The sequence below is a fragment of the Cannabis sativa genome, chromosome 7, assembly GCF_029168945.1.
Source record: "Cannabis sativa cultivar Pink pepper isolate KNU-18-1 chromosome 7, ASM2916894v1, whole genome shotgun sequence".
In the NCBI taxonomy this organism is placed as follows: domain Eukaryota; kingdom Viridiplantae; phylum Streptophyta; class Magnoliopsida; order Rosales; family Cannabaceae; genus Cannabis; species Cannabis sativa.
This window is the reverse complement of record NC_083607.1, coordinates 13,864,012-13,883,639: the sequence shown is the minus strand read 5'-3', so window position 1 is coordinate 13,883,639 and position 19,628 is coordinate 13,864,012. Positions and strand designations below refer to the sequence as shown.

Genomic DNA, 19,628 nt, shown 5'->3' with positions numbered 1-19,628 from the left:
TTCTTAGTCCATCTATATAATTAATATTACTAATTAATATGGGGTGATTCTACGATGTATTTCCTTATAATATAAAATTATAATATTTTTTTTTAAGAAAACAGTTATAATAATATTAAAATATAAGTTTATTTCAAAAATCAATTTTATTATTATATATATCAACAACTTTTATTTATTCTTCTGTTAAATTTTTATTAATGTATGTCGCGGATAATTTAAATTACCATTCCGAAAGAGCCATTTGTTTTCTAATTACTAAAAAAAAAGATATTTGAATTTAAATATTTTAAAAATATATATTTAGATGGAAAGTCAAATTTATCCGCTCAAAACATCTGTACAACTTAAAAATTAGTGACCCAGCAAAAAAAAAAAAATGCTGTAAAGATAAAAAAAAAGTAAATAATCATTTTTTTTGTTTTTAAATAAGGGTGTTTGTGAAGAAAGAGAAAAGAAAACCCATTTAAGCAAAAACAAAAAACAATAATAAGCATTGGCAACATCTCGATTCACTCAAAGAAAGGAGCTTCATAACACCACCACCAAGCCACCAACCTTGAGAGACTCGTCGCCCGTTTTTGTTTGGGTCCTCAAGCTCGGAGGAGACGCCGTCGTTTCAAACGCCGGTGCCTCCGATGCCATAGGTCTCTAAACCTCAACAATGAAGAAGACCCCACGCTTTTCCGTACCCGTTAGCGTCGTCGTTTTGGTTATAGCTTTCATTTACTTTTCAACGCTCTTCCTCTTCATAGAGCAATGGTTTGGTCTCTTCACTTCTCCAGGGATAATGAACGCCGTTGTTTTCACGGCTGTTGCAATTATGTGCGTTTTCAACTATTCTGTATGCCTCTACACGGATCCGGGTCAGGTTCCATCCACATTCATGCCGGACGTTGAAGATTCAGAAAACCTTGTTCATGAGATCAAGCGCAAGGTACATCAAACTATTTATTTTTTCATTGAATTTTTCTAATGGGGTGTTTGGTTCCTTTCTAAAGGTGATTTTTTTTTCTTCTCTTTTTATGCGTGATTTTGTTGCGATTCTCTCTTCTCCTGTTTGTTGGTTTGTGTGATTGTTTATGTATTTTCTGTGATGATCTACTGAAAACTATGGTTACAATATTTCTGAGGAACTCGGATACAAAGGCCCTCCATGAATGGGTAAACTTAAGAAGCTTTTAGGTGTATTGGTGAATTTTTAATTTTTTTTTCCTAGAAATTTAAAACCAGGGCTTGCAGTCATAGCTAAGATACATCTATTTGGGTATAATAGGAAGAAAAGGAAGGAGTGCTTGTGAAGGTGCGCGAGCAATGATGAGATGTTGGTCGTGCTTGTGCAACAATAAATTTGAAAGAAATAAAGAAAGGATTTTTAAAAAAAATATAAATAAAACTCATTTGTTCTGTAATGCCACATTTCACATTGTTAATGGGACATTGTTTATAAGGAAAAAATTTGAGTGTGGAGAGAAAAAGAGAGAAATAAGATGTGGAAATTAATTATTAGGTTAGCTTCTTGTTATGTTATTTCAAAACGTATTCTAAGTTTTATATTTTCCGTTTCGCTAATATCGGTCGCGTTGTCTTCTAGCGATTCATATTTTGACTTTGTATACATTGACTAGACAATTAGCTTGTTGGTTAGAAGGCTAGACAATTAGCTTGTTGGTTGGAAATAGTCCCTCCACTTCTTTTTCATTATGAAGTGATTTCAAAACATTTTGTCAAAATAGAAATTCACAAATAGCTGCACAATTTACCATTCCCAGTTGAATACTACTGTCTTTTAGCAAGTTGTAATGTGTCCTTATCAGACATCATTCGACGCAGTTCGGTATGGTACAATTCTGTGTACTACATGGGATTTTGTTTGGATAGGCTGTTTGCAGACGTTGCATTGGCTTTGTTAAGAATGATGAATTGAGTGGGTATCTTAAAAAGTTGATATCTTTGATGCCAATCAAAGTTTAATGTAGAGTTAAATGCTAATGAAAGTTTATTATAAGGCATTAATTATGCATGCATGAACTGTAAAAGTCTTCTTCGTAGGTTTTTGTTTTTTGACTAGGGAAATCACATGCACAACTCTGTATTCCCATGAGCTTAATATTGATGATAGATATTAAGCAAAGATTGGAAGTTAAATAAAGTTAGTTGGTACAGCTGATTGTGCGGATGTCTCATTTTAAATTTGTGGAATACCTTCAAGGTTGCAATGTATCCATATACATATCTGTCATACTTATTATTTAATGATTAAAGCATAATTCCAATAGGTTTGTTGTCATTTTCAGTTATTTTTATAATTGGTATAATTTTTAATTCAGTTTCACAGAAACATGAATTGGTTATTTAATATCTCCATGGCTTCCGATTCCTGAGAAGTCTGAATTAAAATCCTCTCCCTAACATAGATCTTAAAAATCACAGCTTATTATGTTGTTAAAACCTTATCTTTAAGTCACGAAGTTGTTCTGTCATTTTATGTTTAAAAGGATCTCTCTTGGATATTTTAATTAAATGCTCTTGCAACTGGAATGTCTACTCATTCAGGCCATATCACATTCACTAGAATTATGATCTAACATAAGTGTTAAGGAGATGATATATTCAGTTAAACACAAGGAATTAAATGAAGTTTGAAAACCATTTTACGTTTTGGCAGGACTACTAGGCTTTCATAATCTCTCTTGATTATTTCCTGCACTACAAATCATTGACCTCATTACCCTGATTTTGTGCATCAGCATGAATTAATTGGCCACAATGAATTCTACTGCGTACGACTTGTAGATATCTAGCTTGTCAAATGTCGCGAATTATAGTAATAACATTATAAATATTGACCTCTATTATTGAGGTACATTCAAATTTTCTAACCTTGTTCAAATGTTAACAAAAATGAGCCAAGCACTAGTTTCCTTTTCTCAATAATTCTAGATTTAAAGTTGAGAATTAAGAGGGAATTCTACATATAAGATGCTAACAAAATACATTCTTAGATTAATACTTCCTGTTTTGTTCCTGGTATCTGGAAATTGGATTGGATAATGTCCAATTTACTGTTATATTCGATTCCTGTATGCCTGTCAACCTCATTGGCTTTGACTCATGTGAGGAGAGACTAGCTTTCTTAGGTCTTCTGTGGTTTATGATTCTTTTATAGATTAGTTAATAATATATTTTCTGCTGGTAAGTTCAATTTGATAATTTGTTTCCTATTGATCGTTTGCAAGTCTAAATGTGGTTTCTATTTGCATTTCCCTAAAACTGTGTATTTGGAGTAATAAACCTAGAATTTGAGCTTGGTAAGACCTGTCAATTATGGTAAAGGTTTCTGAAAGTAAATAAAAAAGGGCCATGCTGATAGGAACTTTTAGCGTTTCATGTCCTATCGTGACTTTTAGAAAGTTTTTGCAGGGAGGGGACTTGAGGTATTGCCAAAAGTGCTGTCACTATAAACCACCTCGCGCGCATCATTGCCGTGTTTGCCAAAGATGTGTTTTACGAATGGTATGCACAATCTCTCGGTTTCTCTCATATATATATTTTACACTATACAAATATATGCACATGTATATTGTTTAAAAACCTCTTAATGTGTGAAAGTGTTGCTTCTTCTTTGCAAGGATCATCATTGCATTTGGATAAATAATTGTGTAGGCCATGCAAACTATAAAGCCTTCTTCGTCTTTGTTGTGTATGCTGTAATTGCTTGCATATACTCCCTGGTACGTTATAAAATCTTTATACATAAGGTGGCCGAATTGCTTCTATTTCTAACTACCGTTGCCTATGGCTTGCTAGTGAGTTACTGCAGAATTTTTGTCAAAATGCATTGTGATTATTTGATTTTCAATGAAATTTTAAATTATTTAGGATGCATAATTTCAATCAGTTTTTTGTCTTTTTTAATTAGAATAGTGAAAATATTTTAAAAAAACATGCTTTGGATAACTGGTTCTACTTTTTAATTTTTAAAATGTGAATCAAAATTTTGAAAAAAAACATTGTTTGAAAGTTTTTTTGAAGAGTTTTTTTTTTTCTTAATTATAGTCTATTTGTATTTTTTTATCAATATTTTGGATCCCGGCCCCAACTTCAGTCTTGGACCCCAACCCCTAGCCCCAACTTGGGATCCCGAACCCAGACCTGGCCTAGTCTCGATCCAGACCTCGGACCCGGACCTCGAACCCTGGCCCCAATCCCAAACCTGACCCTGGACCCAGACAATGACCCAAACCTCGAATCCAGACCCAAACCCCGACCGTGGACCTGAACTCGGATCTCATACCCATGACCTAGACCCGAACCTGACCCTGGACTCGACCTTAGACCTCAGACCCCGAAACCTGCATCCAACCTTGGACCCGATCACGGACCTCGGACCCCGACCCACATTCTCTCGCCTCAGTTTCATATCCCTCAAATAAAAACAAAAAATAAATATAAAAATGAAATTTACAGAAAACACTTTTGTATTTTGTTTTTAAAATTAAAAAAAAAAAAATCTACTTTTACTTTTGTGATTTAAAAATTTGAAAACAACAGTGCTACTAAAAGCCGCCTTAATTTCTGACTTGTGTCACTTATGGCTGTTAGTGTTTTACTGCACAATTTTTGTGAAATTGCATTTGATTATTTGAATGATTGTACTTATCTCCTTGTTGATTGATTGCACATGATACTAATTCAATTCTTCTTAGTTTTGAATTCCAAAACTTATTGCATGACTCTTTTATTGTCTATTTATTTTCTATCAATATGTACATATTTGTTTTTGAATTGTCTAGTATATCTTACTTTCCATATTCTTAGATTTTGCTTGTAGGTAGTCTGACAAACGATTCTCAAAAGGACGAAGATGGAGGTGGAAGTTCTTTTAGAACACTATATGTAATGACAACTTGCTATATGTTTTGTTACGTTTTAATCTACCATATTACAATGTTTGCTCATCCTTTTCCTTTCTATCTTTTCCAGGTAATTTCTGGGATAATGCTAATTCCCTTAAGTGTAGCACTGAGTGTTCTCTTAGGTTGGCATATCTATCTAGTTTTGCAAAACAAAACTACAATTGAGGTGATTAGGAATTAAGTTTGTTATCATTGTACATCTCTTTGATTACCTATACGATCCATCCACTAATTACAAAATCATTTATCCCCTTACTATTTCACAGTATCATGAAGGAGTAAGAGCAATGTGGCTTGCAGAGAAAGGAGGGAATGTCTATTCACATCCTTATGATGTTGGTGCATTTGAAAATTTAACAACGGTATTTCTCATTTTGCCTTGCTTTTCTGTTCATTCCATGACACGAATATATGATTTCCATTTACGTTAACGAACTGTCAGATCACAAATAGATTCACTCTGAGTTGAATTGAATTGAATGAATTTATTTTATTATAATTTGAGAGTTCAGTCTCCTTGTACAATTGTGCAAGGGACCTAAACAGTTCCCACGTGTTATTCTGTGGACGCCAGAAGTCCGATACATACAGCTATATGCAGGGTATAATTGTTGGTTTCACTGTAATGGATACACTTTCTTTGGTCCCCTACAATGGCATAACTCGATTGATGGGGTTTAGCGTTTGCAGTGAAATGTTTGTGTTACCTTGCAGGGGCTAACTTTGGTCCCAACTTATTTAATGTGTATTTACATTTGTATAATTTGTAGTCATTCTTAATTTTATAAAACAAGTGTTACATAAACTTATATGCCCTTCTATAAAGCTTCTGATCTGAGTTTCATGAGCTGAATTAATCGTTGAGTACTCTTCAGGTACTAGGTCCAAACATCTTCTGCTGGATTTGTCCTACATCAGGACACATAGGAACCGGCCTTCGTTTCCGTACTTCCAGCAAGTTTTCTGTTGCTGCCGAATCACAGTCAAAATGAAGTTTGTTAGCTCTCAATCTTGGGGTTTTGCATTGGGCATGGTAGGGCTAAGGGGTCGGCGTTGCTACCAATGTGTGAAGATGTCTTTCCAGTCCTTTTCAAATATACTGTGCATAAAGGTTATACTTATACTGTCAAGTAGGAGAAACGGATCCTTTCAAACACCAGTCCAAGTAAGGAGCTTGATGATAAGCTTTGGTCCTTGTCAATGGCTGATCTGAGTCTAATTGTAATTGTGATCAAACCACTTTGATTTAACTGCAACTGTTGATAACTTTTTTGTACAAAAGAGGGAATCACCCTCTACCTCTCACCAACACAACACTAACAACAGTTGTAAGCGTTTATAGTAACCTTAAAAACAAAAAGAAGTAATTAAGATTCTTTGTTTGCTTTGGTTATGGGTTGTGTTATTTTCTTTGTTCAAAAACAATGTAAAGTCTGAATTTTGGACTTATTCTATGCTCTTTCAATGCATTATCATCACAAAATATTCGATCTAATTTAATTTGTACGATCCAATACAATTTAGAAAGTGTGGATATTCTTGGGTCTTTAGAACTAAACACTTTGAGGACCTATCCTTTTTAGACTTGTGTAGAGAATGGAAAACTTTTGTATAGGGGTTGTAGATGTTTGTATCTATCCTCTTCTCTCTCTCTGTTTTTCTAAGGCAAAGTGGGGTGTACTTTGGCCCTAGAAGTCATGTTTTGGTATTAATTGTAACCATGGTTTTCTCCCACCACAAGGGAGGCTTCTAATACTTATCGGGAAGGATCCTGTCAATGACAAAAGGATCTTTTCTCTTTTTCAAAAAAAAAAAGAAAGTGTGGATATTCGCACTTATGCAGAATGGATTGGATTGAAAAATTCAAAATTTGCACTTATACGAATTAGATTTTGATTGATATGTAAAAGTAACTGATTTAATTCAATCTACACATTTACATATATTTTATAACATTATATATGCTGATTCAAAAAAAAAATATATATATATATATATATGCAATTAATATTTTAATACAAAAAATGGTAATATAAGAATATAATACACATGATATAAATATATTTCAAAATTTAATAGATTTAATTTATATTCCATTATTATATGGGAAATATAAATTTAAAACAAAATTAATTATTTTTTTTATATACATTTTTTTTTTCTTTCTTTGAATTTGTTATTTTATTTATTTTAATTTGTTGTTGCAGACATAAAAGAACAATAATTTATTTTATTTTGTTGTTAGCTATGTGAAAAAAAAAAATATATTTTTTAATAAATATTAAAAAAGTAACCAATCCAAAATAATTAATCCAATCCGGACTTTGCAAATTGAATTGGATTTGATTTGAGCTATTGTGCGGATTTGATTGGATCTAAAATATAAAATCCGTACTTATGCAGATCAGATGCACTATGAGCGAAATAATGTGGATTGGATTAGATGAACACTACTGCTCTTAAGATAAGTATGAAACACGACTCAATCGAAACGAGGTGTCAATTGTCTAAGTCACAACTCAAGTGGAATCAAACTTTTGCCCCTCACGAACTGCGTAAAGAGAGATGTTGGAAATTATTGTGCTTCAATAAAAATAACCGAGAAATACAACTCTCTGACAAGAATAATACAAGGACAAAATAATGATTAAATAATATTACAACTCTATAGCATAAATATACATAAAATAGAGAATTGTAAAGATGAAGAGAAGTGAAAAATTGAGTTTTTGCAAATGTCAATAATATACACGAAAATATAAAACTGTATACGTCTGCAGAAGCAGAATATAATTCTGATACTGCAGAGACCAGTTTTGCAGCGACAAAACAGAACAGACAGAATATAAAAATAATTGCAGAAAATTAAATAACTTGACACAAGAGATTTGTACGTGGTATCAGTGTTGTTTCGAACACTCCTAGTCCACGGGGCCACGCCCAGAGAATGAAATCAATTAATAATGTATCAACAATTACAAAGACAATTGACTTATACAAGTTTAGACTCCTAAATTATTGCCGCAATCCTTTGTATTGCACTTTATGAATCTAACTTCTGAAACACCTTCAAGCCCGAACTCCCCTCGTCTTTGAAGTGTGAGTGCTTACTTCCTCCCGAAGTAAGGCTTCAACAAGTCTTCTCCCGAAGACCACTCTCTTGTTCAGTCAAGTCGTTCTAACAAACTTTAAGACAGAGTAAGAACTGATATATAAAACACTAGAACCTAGATGAACAACTAGGTTCTCACATAACAAAGACTCTCTTCTCACAAATAAGAAAAATGCAAAACATGAATACTAGAAGAGTTGATTCGAATGACTGCTCTCTAGGTTCTATTTATAGACCATAGAAACCTTAGAGACAATCACAATATCGAAAAAGATAAACACGATCTGCAGCATCAGAATCGGGATCTGACGCAGCAAATCAGATTAGAAAATAAAGGAAACTTGCTATAATCGGGTCCGATCTTCTATTAAGTATTGATTCTTGCCATAAACAGATTATATATTCTGATTGTATCAAGACACAATCAAATTCAATAAAGAAAATGCAATAATCAAAGTTTCCTTTAAAAACTAACTTTCCATAAGAGAATTGCTTCTCTTACAAGATGTTTCCATACAAGAAAGGATCAGTTGAAAAATGCATCTTTCCTAACATAGAAAAAAGTAATAAAAACCGAATATACAAGGTAAGACAATCGGGTATAAAAGCAAACATATCTTACCATAAAAGAAAAAATATTTTGGCATCTAACTTACCAAAAAAGAACTTTACAGTCTCCCCCTTTGGCACTTTAAATGAACAAAATATTTTTTAACAAATAAGTACCTGTAAATTAAAATTAGCAAGAGCAAATTACAACTCCCCCTGAGTAAGACAATCAAAAACCAAAAACAACAAAATATCATGCTAACTTTAACACAACTCCCCCTGGAAAAAGGGTCCAGAGTTGCAGTTAAAAACAAAGTATTACTCCCCCTTTTTGTTTATCTAAGGGCCAAAGACAAAAAGACAAGAAAATATAGAAATATGTCTAACAAAAACATAAAAAAGAAAGGAAACTTATCCCCCATAGAGCTTGATCAAAGAGGACAGCTGCTTGGACATCTCTTGCTGAACCTCCTCCATGGCCGCAGGACAATTGTTCACCAGTTGAACCTCGTTTTTGACTTCCTGGACATCTGCAGGAGCAGAACTAAAACTTGCACCAGCAGCAGCAACACCAGCTTTAGGACGCTTGGGAAAAGCTCCATCAAAATACTCTGAGGGTTGGAAAATGGTGTCAGTCAGGGGAGGCTCAAGTGTTTCATGAGATTGGGTCACTTCTTTCTGAAAAAGACAAAATTTTATAGATTAAATTAGGAAACACAAGCTTATGAGTTTGCTTTTTTACCTCTCTGAAAAGAAACAATTTGATCCAAGATTGAAGAAGCCAGATCAATGGATGCCCCTGAGGTGATTCGAAAAAGAAAGGATGCCAAATCTTGAGACATCACGGTTTTGTTGGAATTTGGAAGCCAATTGCTAAGAGCAAACCTCATGAGTGATGCATGAGCATAGGTGAGATGTGTAATTCGAAGACTCTCCCCAGATTTCCATTCAGCCCGTGCACCAGTAAGTTCAGTGAGCATCAAATGGCGATCCATAGACATGATCGCATTAGGCACACCTTCGGGTAATTGCAAAGCCACTGCAATGTCCTTGACAGTAAAAGAAACCAATGCCCCCAAACATAAACTTTACCAAAAATATCAGAATTCTCGTCAAGCATGTCATTAGTCAAATTGGCATAAAATTCTTTGACAATATTTTCAATATACCCTTCAAAACCAGTGAGAGTATTTTTCTATTGATGGTATTAAACAAACTTAACAATACCATAGACCCTATGAGCATGCAAATCATAATTCCTTTCACTTTCAAACTTTCGGATAGCATAAATATTCCAATTACGCTCATTATCACGAAAGTAAAATCTGGAATTGACAGCTTGAGATGGAGAGATATTACCAGGTGATGAACTCTTCATAGGCTGCTTGCCCTTGGCAGCCGCAGATGCCTTGGTTGCTGAAGATGCTTGAGGAGGTGCTGGAGCAGATTTGGGCAAAGGAGACTCGGGTTCGAGTTCAGTGTCTTCATTGTCAAAGGAGACTCCAATGTCTATTTATCTAATCTTACTTGAGTTGGAGTAGCAAGCCCTTCACTTCAACTGGCACAACACAAGCAAAAGGAAAGAGGCAAGTCACCGTAACCACTTCTGGTACACCAAGTAAGCAGGCCTGGTAATAGGAAGGAAGCCAGCAAGTAAGCCGGTCAGTTAGCAGGAATAGGAATAGACTCCTCCGGGCATTAGGAATGATCACGCGCTTCGCATGGTATTAGGACTGACAAAATTACCGCTTATTTCAGATAGCCCAGCCCGGCAAAGCGTTTTCTTTTAAGAATGCATCTAGTTCCATCTTTCTTTCATTAGTTAACCCACCTTTTTCTAAAAGGGATTGTAGTAATTCAGGTTTTACACTACTTAGAATGGCTTTCTCATATTGAGAAATTCTGTCTAGTGGCATTCGATCACAGAATCCATTGACAGCTGCATAAATGACTAGAATTTGTTTTTCAATTGGAAGTGGTGCATATTGTGGTTGTTTCAGTACTTCTGTAAACCTTGCACCTCTATTGAGTAATGTCTGAGTTACAGTATCTTCAGGAATCTCTTTTTCAGAATGGAGAGACTCGGATTTGGTCTCAGAATCAACAGAGGGATCCTCCATGGGTTCTTCTTCTTCAGAACTTGAAGAAACTGAGAGAGGGTTCAATTTCAGCTTCTTGGCTGGAGGAGCTGGTTTGTCATGGCTTCGTTTCATGCGAAGTTCCTTCTTGATAGATGCTTGCTGGGCACGAGTACGAGTGGAAGGACCTGTTGGAGTTGATGTAACAACTCCCTTCCCTGATGCAGCAGGAGGTGATGCGATAGTAGGTGGATGGGACCCCTTCGAAGATGAAGACGATGAAGTCCAACATTTGTAGGGTCGCACAGATTTTCTAACCACTTGTTTAGGAATTATTTTTGGCTTGGGCTTCACGAGCTAAGATTCACGCTGAGGAAGTGATGAATCTCATGGGTTTGAAGCAGTTGCAGCAGCAGGCAGCAAAATTGGAGCAACAGGAGGAGCATTGGAAGGAGTAGCATAAGATTCTTCCACCCGTTTTGGTTGCCTTAAGTTCTTTGTTTTAGCCATGGTGATCTGAAAGAATGAATGAACAACAAAGAAGCAAGAAAACAAAGAAAAAGAATCGGGTAGGTGGTGAGAATAAATGACAAGGAAAATTGGTTTAAATAAACATGAAAGGATGGAGCACAAAAGGAAACCAATTTCAAAAATAAGTAACCGCCTGCCCACGACAACAAAGAAACCCACCCCCCCCCCCACACACACACACACACACACACACCAATTTTTTTAAAAAAATAAAAGAAAACTAGAATACCCAAAATATTTCCCAAAAATAGGCAATTTAAGAAAATCTTCAATATCAATGACAAAATACAATGGATATGAAATTAAACTTTAAAAGGTAACTTGTCAAAATAAATCAATTTAGAGAAAATGTAGAAACTTACCAAACAAAGAACAAAAATTTTCTTAGCTCATGATTCAAGTCACCAACGCCTCCCTCTCTTATCAATTATTATTTTTTTTATTTTTGAAAAATCAAAAATAATACAAAACAAAATAAAATTTGTACAATAAATATAAGATATTCCAAAACAACTAATCAAAATTCATCACAAAAGACAAGTATACATGTTATGCTTTCAAAAGAGAATAACTAATTAGTATCTCAAGAACAAACCATACTTAGTAGATGTTGAGGAAAAAGATATGCATGTTACAAACAAAATGTGAACCGGGATTTTTTATTTTAGTAGAGGAGACTTACAAACTTATACACACTTGTTAGACATAAGTTTGTGCAGTGAAAATAGGATCATTGTCCTTGGCAAGATTTTTCATTTTCGCCTTTTTCAATTTGATCCCGCAACTGGATGCTATCACACCATACTAAGGTAGCCCTTTTCTATGGTACTGCATCCTCATCATAGTTGCTAATTACAGTGTTCCAGCTTACTCAAAAGATGGCTTTCACACCTTAGTATGGGTAGCTCTATTCCAGCAAGGGGACTGACAAGTAACTGAAACAAAATACGCTCAACTCTGTATAAGAACATTATGTAATCCTAGACACATATAAGAAGTAACATGAAACTTTTAACTCAACCTCAATAAGTATGATAAGAATGAGATCCTAATTAATTATAATCCAAAAGCATAAACATGAGTTGTCAAATTAGAATGAAAGAAGATTAGATGCAATTAGTAAAGAATAACTCAACAATATTGTACAAAAACAAAAATAAGAGAGATTAGACAATGCAAACTCCCAAAGATTTTCTGAGGGAGTCAAAGCGACTTGAGTCTAGGGCCTTGGTGAAAATATCAGCTAATTGTTTTTCAGTATCAACATATTCTAATTGCAAAGATTTATATATTTTCAACAAGTTCCCTGATAAAGTGATGCCTTATATCAAGGTGTTTTGTTCTAGAATGTTGAACATGATTTTTGGAAATATTTATAGCACTAGTGTTATCATAAAAGATAGTTAAAACACCCAATTCAAATCCATAGTCAATCAACATTTGTTTTAACCATAGCAATTGAGTACAACAACTACCAGCAGCAATGTACTCAGCTTCAGCTGTGGACAAGGAAATAGAATTTTGTTTCTTACTGTGCCAAGAAACTAAATTATTTCCAAGAAAGAAACAACCTCCACTTGTACTTTTTCGATCATCAGCATTGCCTGCCCAATCTGCATCACTAAAACAAGCTAAGTTAGAATTAGTATCTTTAGAATACCAAATTCCATAATCGAGAATGCTATTAACATATCGAATAATCCTTTTTACAGTAGATACATGAGATTCCATAGGATTACTTTGATATCTAGCACAAACTCCCACACTATAAAAAATATCAGGACAACTAGCAGTTAAATACAATAGACTACCAATCATACTACGATAAAGAGTAGTGTCTACCTTCACTCCTTTCTCATCATTTGTCAATTTCAAAGTGGTGCTCATAGGATTACTTACCTGCTTAGCCGACTCAAGACCAAACTTCTTGACAAGGTTCTTAGCATACTTACTTTGAGATACAAATGTACCTCCTTCCATTTTTCTGACTTGAAGACCCAAAAAGAAAGTAAGCTCACCAACCATGCTCATTTTAAACTCACTTTTCATTTGATCAACAAACACCTGCACTTCATGGTTAGATGTAGAACCAAAAACTATATCATCAACATAGATTTGAGCAATGCTAAAATTAGATTTTATATGCTTGATGAAAAGAGTTTTATCCACACTATCTCTTTGATAATCATGAGAAATTAAAAATTGAGTTGATCTTTCATACCATGCACGAGGAGCTTGTTTCAGACCATACAAAGCTTTTTCAAGTTTGTACACATGGTCTGGAAACTAAGGATCTTCGAATCCTTTTGGTTGTTCAACATAAACTTCCTCACTCAGAATACCATTCAAGAAGGCAGATTTCACATCCATTTGGAACAATTTAATATCAAGAATACAAGCAATACACACGAGTAAACGAATTGATTCTAATCTTGCAACAAGAGCAAAAGTTTCATCAAAATCAATACCTTCTACTTGTGTGTACCCTTGTGCCACCAATCTAGCCTTGTTCCTCATAATTGTACCGAATTCATCACTTTTATTTTTAAAAATCCACTTTGTCCCAATCACATTGATACCTTTTGGTCTTCGAACCAAAATCCAAACCTTGTTGCGAACAAATTGATTGAGTTCCTCTTGCATTGCATTAAGCCATTCTTCAAAAGTCATGGCTTCCTTCACATTTTTTGGTTCAAATTGTGAGACAAAACAAAGAAAGCTAATTAAATTAACATACCTTCTTCGGGTTACCATGCTTTCTTCAAGATTTACAAGAATGAGCTCTTTTGGATGATTCAGTTTAACTCTGGTGCTTGGTTCCTTCTGGATAGAATCAGTGATGATGTTTGGATGAGTTGAGACAAGTTCTGGTTCTCCTGTATCAGTTGCAGCAGCAGATTCGTCATTTGCGTCGTCAAAAACGAGTTCTGCTACATCAGAATCTACTTTTGCTGCTTCTGGTGGAGTATCCATAAAGCTATCTATCTCGGCTTCTGTGGAAAATTCTAAAAAAATCTTTAAAATCATCAACAACCACATTGGCTGATTCCAAAATAGTTTGAGTTCTCATGTTGTAAACATGATAAGCTCTACTATTTAAGGAATATCCAATAAAAACACCAACATCACTTTTAGCATCAAATTTACCAATATGCTCAATCTCTAGAAACAGAACAAACACATCAAAAAACATGAAAATGACTTACATTGGGACGTTTAGGGGTTGTTTGGCTTCACAACTTAAAAACTGTTTTCAGTTTTTTTAAAAAAAAAAACAGTTTTTAAAAATTAATAGGAGTCGTTTGGCAAAAAATTTTCAAAACTGTTTTTTAAAAATTGAGTTTTAAAAAACTAGAAAACAGAAAACATCAAAATGCTGTTTTCAATTTTCAAAAACAATTTTTTTTGTCTAACATATTATATTTTATATTCTGCTCACATACTCGGATCCTAGACGTGAAACCATACCCGAACCTAGACTCGGATGGGTTAATGTTATGGTATGGTGCTAAAATATTGATTTTTTTTTTCGTAAGAAAAAATCTAAAAACAGTTTTTAAAAACTTGTGCCAAACACCCTTAAATTTTTAAAATGACAAAAAACTGTTTTCTATTCTCACTTTTAAAAACACAATTTTAAAAACTAAAAACTGAAAACACAACCAAACAAGCTCTTACCTTTCCAAATTTCATAGGATGTTTTTGAGGTACCTGGACGAATAAACACTCTGTTTATTATATAACAAGCTGTGTTAATGGCTTCTGCCCATAATCGATTTGTCAGCTTCTTGCTATTCAACATCCCTCTTGCCATCTCCTGCAATGTTCGATTCTTTCTCTCAGCAACTCCATTTTGTTGAGGAGTTTTGGGAGCAAAGAATTCATGAGTTATACTTTTCGAATTACAAAAATCATCATACACGGAATTCTCAAACTCCTTAACATGATCACCTCGAATTTGAACAATTTTCCCCAATATTACATCCTTTTTCAACCATTAATCTACAACAAATAGTTTTAAAAGCATCAAAAGTGTCAGACTTTCTCTTAGAAAATCTACCCAAGTAAAACGAGAGAAATCATCAACACACACAAAAATATATCGTTTACCATTTAGACTTTCAACTTGAATTGGACCCATAAGATCCATGTGAAGCAATTCCAATACTTTTGAGGCATTGATATCAGACACATGTTGGATATATTTGTTGGGTTTTATGCCCTAAATAAAACTCATTTCAATATAATCAGATTTACTTATTAATATAGATCAGAAATAACATTTAATGTTGCATGGTTCACATGATTTATTTCATGATTATATGTACATAATGTATAAATTCATCTGAAACCCTTTTCACATACTTGATCCTGTTTATTGTGCCGTCAACACATTGGAAAGTAAACATGACTATGTGAATAAAGTTTCCTAGATTTATCAGACACAGGGTTTTACTGATATGATAATCTACAACAAGAGTTTACTTGTATTTGGAGAAATACTATGTTCTTTCCAGAGCATTGGTTAAAGTAAAGCTCAGGTTGGATGCATGGAGTATGCATCGGAAGGGACCGATATTGAACTTTGACTTAGATTTAATTAAACTTACCGTAAAATCTATTCAAGTCAATATCGCCTAGTTGATCCTAGATCAAATGATCTTAATCCTGTTATGATTAGGCTCAATCTTGAAAGGCTATTCATGTTCCTTGAATTGTTAGTTAAGCCTACTTTTAGGTCAGGGTGATACGTACTTTTTGGGAGCACGGTAGTGCAATTGAGTGAGAGCGCTAGCATAAACATGGAATCTATAGCTTCTATCTGGAAAATAGTAAGCAAAGGATGATCTCCTTCGAGCTTGACCAAACGAAAATAAATGGTGGAGATCTCATTTCACATAAGCTGAAATATCATTTATACGGGGTCAAGTGTTTTAAGGATAAAATACATAGTAGGGTGTTACGGTAATTTAATCCCTTTACTGTGTAGATCATTCATATAGAGGATAATTGATCAAATTAGGATTATAACAATGGATAACTAATGATGTGTCTATATGGTGGAACATATAGAGCATTCTATATACTGATAGTGCAATTCTAAGTTCTATGCGTGGATTCAACGAAGAATTAATAAGTTAGTGAATTTTAGTGCTAAATTCTTGATCTACTTATTGGAAGCTCGGTTATATAGACCCATGGTCCCCCCACTAGTTGAGATAATATTGCTTGTAAGACTCATGTAATTGGTTTTGATTAATCAATTATAATTCTCAAATTAGACTATGTCTATTTGTGAATTTTTCACTAAGTAAGGGCGAAATTGTAAAGAAAGAGTTTTAGGGGCATATTTGTTAATTATGATACTTTGTATGGTTCAATTAATAAATATGATAAATGACAATATTATTTAATAATTATTTATAGTTATTAAATAGTTAGAATTGGCATTTAAATGGTTGAATTAGAAAATTGGCGTTTTTGAGAAAATCAGATGCAGAAAAGATAAAACTGCAAAATTGCAAAAAGTGAGGCCCAAATCCACTTGTATAGGGCCAGCCACTTTTGTAGGAAATTTAAACTGATTTTTTCATTATTTTAATGCCAAATAATTCAAACCTAACCCTAGTGGAATGCTATAAATAGATAGTGAAGGCTTCAGGAAATTCACACTTAAATTTCTACACTTGTGAATCAGAAAAACTGAGCCTTCTCTCTCCCTATCTGGCTGACCACTCCCTCTCTTCTTCTTCAATATTTCGAAATCCTTAGTGTATGAGTAGTGCCCACACACATCAAGTGATACCTCAATCATAGTGAGGAAGATCGTGAAGAAAGATCATCAGCAAAGGAGTTTCAGCATCAAAGATTCAGAGAAAGAGATCCAGGTTCAGATATTGATAATGCTCTGCTACAGAAAGGAATCAAGGGCTAGATATCTGAACGGAAGGAGTCATTTAATTCCGCTGCACCCAATGTAAGGTTTCTTAAACTTTATATGTGTTTAATTTATCGTTTTAGAAAGTTCTTATTTAGGATGTTAATAAACATACTTGTGAGTAGATCTAAGATCCTGGTAAAATAATTTCCAACAATATTTTACCAGGATCTAGATTTACTAACAAGTATGTTTCATTAACATCCTAATATGAATTCTAAAACAATGAAATAAACACATATAAAGTTTAGGAAACCTTACATTGGGTGCAACGGAATATAATGACTCCTTCCGTTCAGATATCTAGCCCTTGATTCTTTTTTGTAGCAGAGCATTATCAATATCTGAACCTGGATCTCTTTCTCTCCTTTCTTTGATGCTGAATCTCCTTCTTGTTGGTTGTTTTTCCACAGTCTTACACACTATGATTGAGATACCACTTGATGTGTGTGGGCACTCACTCATTCACTCAAGGGATTCCAAATTTAGAGAAGAAAAGAAGAGGGAAGTGGTTTCGGCTATAGAGAATAGGAGGCTCAATTTCGTCTGACAAAGTTTACAAAGTTAAGTGTGAATGAGAGCCATCACTATCTATTTATAGGTAACCACCTAGGTTTAGGTTAGACTTATTTGGCATTAAAATAATGAAAAAATAAATGATAAAAGCCTATAAGTGTGGCCGGCCATGGGCCTTGGATAATGGGTCTCACTTATGCAATTTTGCTGTTTTATCATTCCTGCATCTGATTTTCTCAAAAACACCAATTTTTAAATTCAACCATTTAAATGCGAATTCTAATTATTTAATAACTAAAAATTAATTATTAAATAATATTGTCATTTAATATATTTATTAATTAGGCATATAAAGTCTCTTAATTAATAAATAAGCCTAGAATCTCTTTTCTTTACAATTTCGCCCTTGCTTAGTGAAAATTCATAAAGTAGACATAGTCTAACTTTAGAATTATAATTGATTAATCAAAATCAATTAAATGAGTCTTACAAGCAGTATGGTCTCAACTAGTATGGGGACCATGGGTCTATATATCCGAGCTTCCAATAAGCAGATCAAGAATTTATATCTTAAACTCACTGACTTATTAATTCTTCGTTGAATCCATGCATAGAACTTAGAATTGCACTCTCAGTATATAGAACGCTCTATATATTCCACGATATAGACACGTCATTAGTTATCCATTGTTATAACCCTAATGTGATCAATGATCCTCTATATAGATGATTTACACTGTAAAGGGATTAAATTACCGTAGCACCCTACAATGTATTTTATCCTTAAAACACTTAACCTTGTATAAATGATATTTCAACTAAGTGAAATGAGATCTCCACCATTTATTTTCGTTTGGTTAATCTCGAAGGAAATCATCCTTTACTTTCTATTCGCCAGATAAAAGCTATAGATTCCATATTTATGCTAGCGCTCCCACTCAATTGCACTACCGTGTTCCCAAAATGTATGTATCACCCTGACCCAAAAGTAGGCTTAACTAACAAATCAAAGAACACGAATAGCACTCTTGAGATTGAACCTAATCATATCAGGATTAAGATCATTTGATCTAGGATCAACATGTGATATTGAATTGAATAGATATTACGGTAAATTCTAATATATCTAATCAAAGTTCAATATCGGTCATTTCCGATGTATACTCCATACATCCGATGCTAGTAAACTTTGCCAATGTCCTGGAAAGGACATAACACTTATCCAAGGTGTAAGAATACCTATCACTGATTATACCATGTCAGTCTAAATCCAGTGTTCTGACAAATCAGGGAATAAACTTTCGAACATATAATTAAGATTATATTCCACTGTGTTGACAACACTATAATCATTAATAAATTGATATGTTCTGGACTTAAATAGAATTCATACATTATGTACATATAATCATGAAATAAATCATGTGAACCATGCAACATTAAATGTTATTTTTGATCTATATTAATAAGTAAATCTGATTATATTGAAATGAGTTTTATTTAGGGCATAAAACCCAACAACACACGTTTGTGAGTGATTTTTAATTGTTTACCAAGTTGACATGGTTCACACTTACCAACACTTTCTTTACCAAGTTTGGGTGGACCTTGAACAATACATGCATTCGACAGTTTTTTTTTCAGATTTTATAATTAATATGTCCAAGTTTGGCATGCCACAAATTCGTGGTGTTGTTGATGGTTGAATGACAAGTAAACACAGGAGTTAGGGTATAACAATTATCATTGGATCGAAATCCTTGCAAAATACATTGATTATCATCATTAAGTACATAACAATGATCACTGTCAAATGAGACAGAATACCCTTGGTCACAAATTTGACTAATGCTAAGCAAGTTAGCCCTTATTCCTTCAACTAACATCACATTTTTTAATCTGGGCAACCCCTCAAAATTGAGAGTTCCCATACTAATGACTTTTCCAGCTAAGCCATTGCCGAAAGTGACTTCCCCACACTGCAT

General features: G+C 34.0%; 1 protein-coding gene across 2 annotated transcripts; it reads left to right on the top strand.

Moving 5' to 3' along the window:
* Positions 1 to 449: 449 nt before the first annotated feature.
* On the top strand, positions 450 to 6,402 carry LOC115694722 (probable protein S-acyltransferase 16). 2 transcript variants are annotated; one of them, XM_030621811.2, is made up of 7 exons: positions 450 to 937; positions 3,424 to 3,516; positions 3,633 to 3,734; positions 4,822 to 4,899; positions 4,987 to 5,085; positions 5,186 to 5,281; positions 5,795 to 6,402. In XM_030621811.2, exons 1-7 carry the CDS (start codon positions 665 to 667, stop codon positions 5,909 to 5,911), a joined length of 858 nt encoding a protein of 285 aa, XP_030477671.1. In that variant the 5' UTR covers positions 450 to 664; the 3' UTR covers positions 5,912 to 6,402. The 2 variants fall into 2 exon arrangements, with proteins under 2 accessions (XP_030477671.1, XP_060957837.1); XM_061101854.1 differs by lacking the exon at positions 3,633 to 3,734 and having other exon boundaries at positions 452 to 937.
* The last annotated feature ends 13,226 nt before the right edge of the window (positions 6,403 to 19,628 follow it).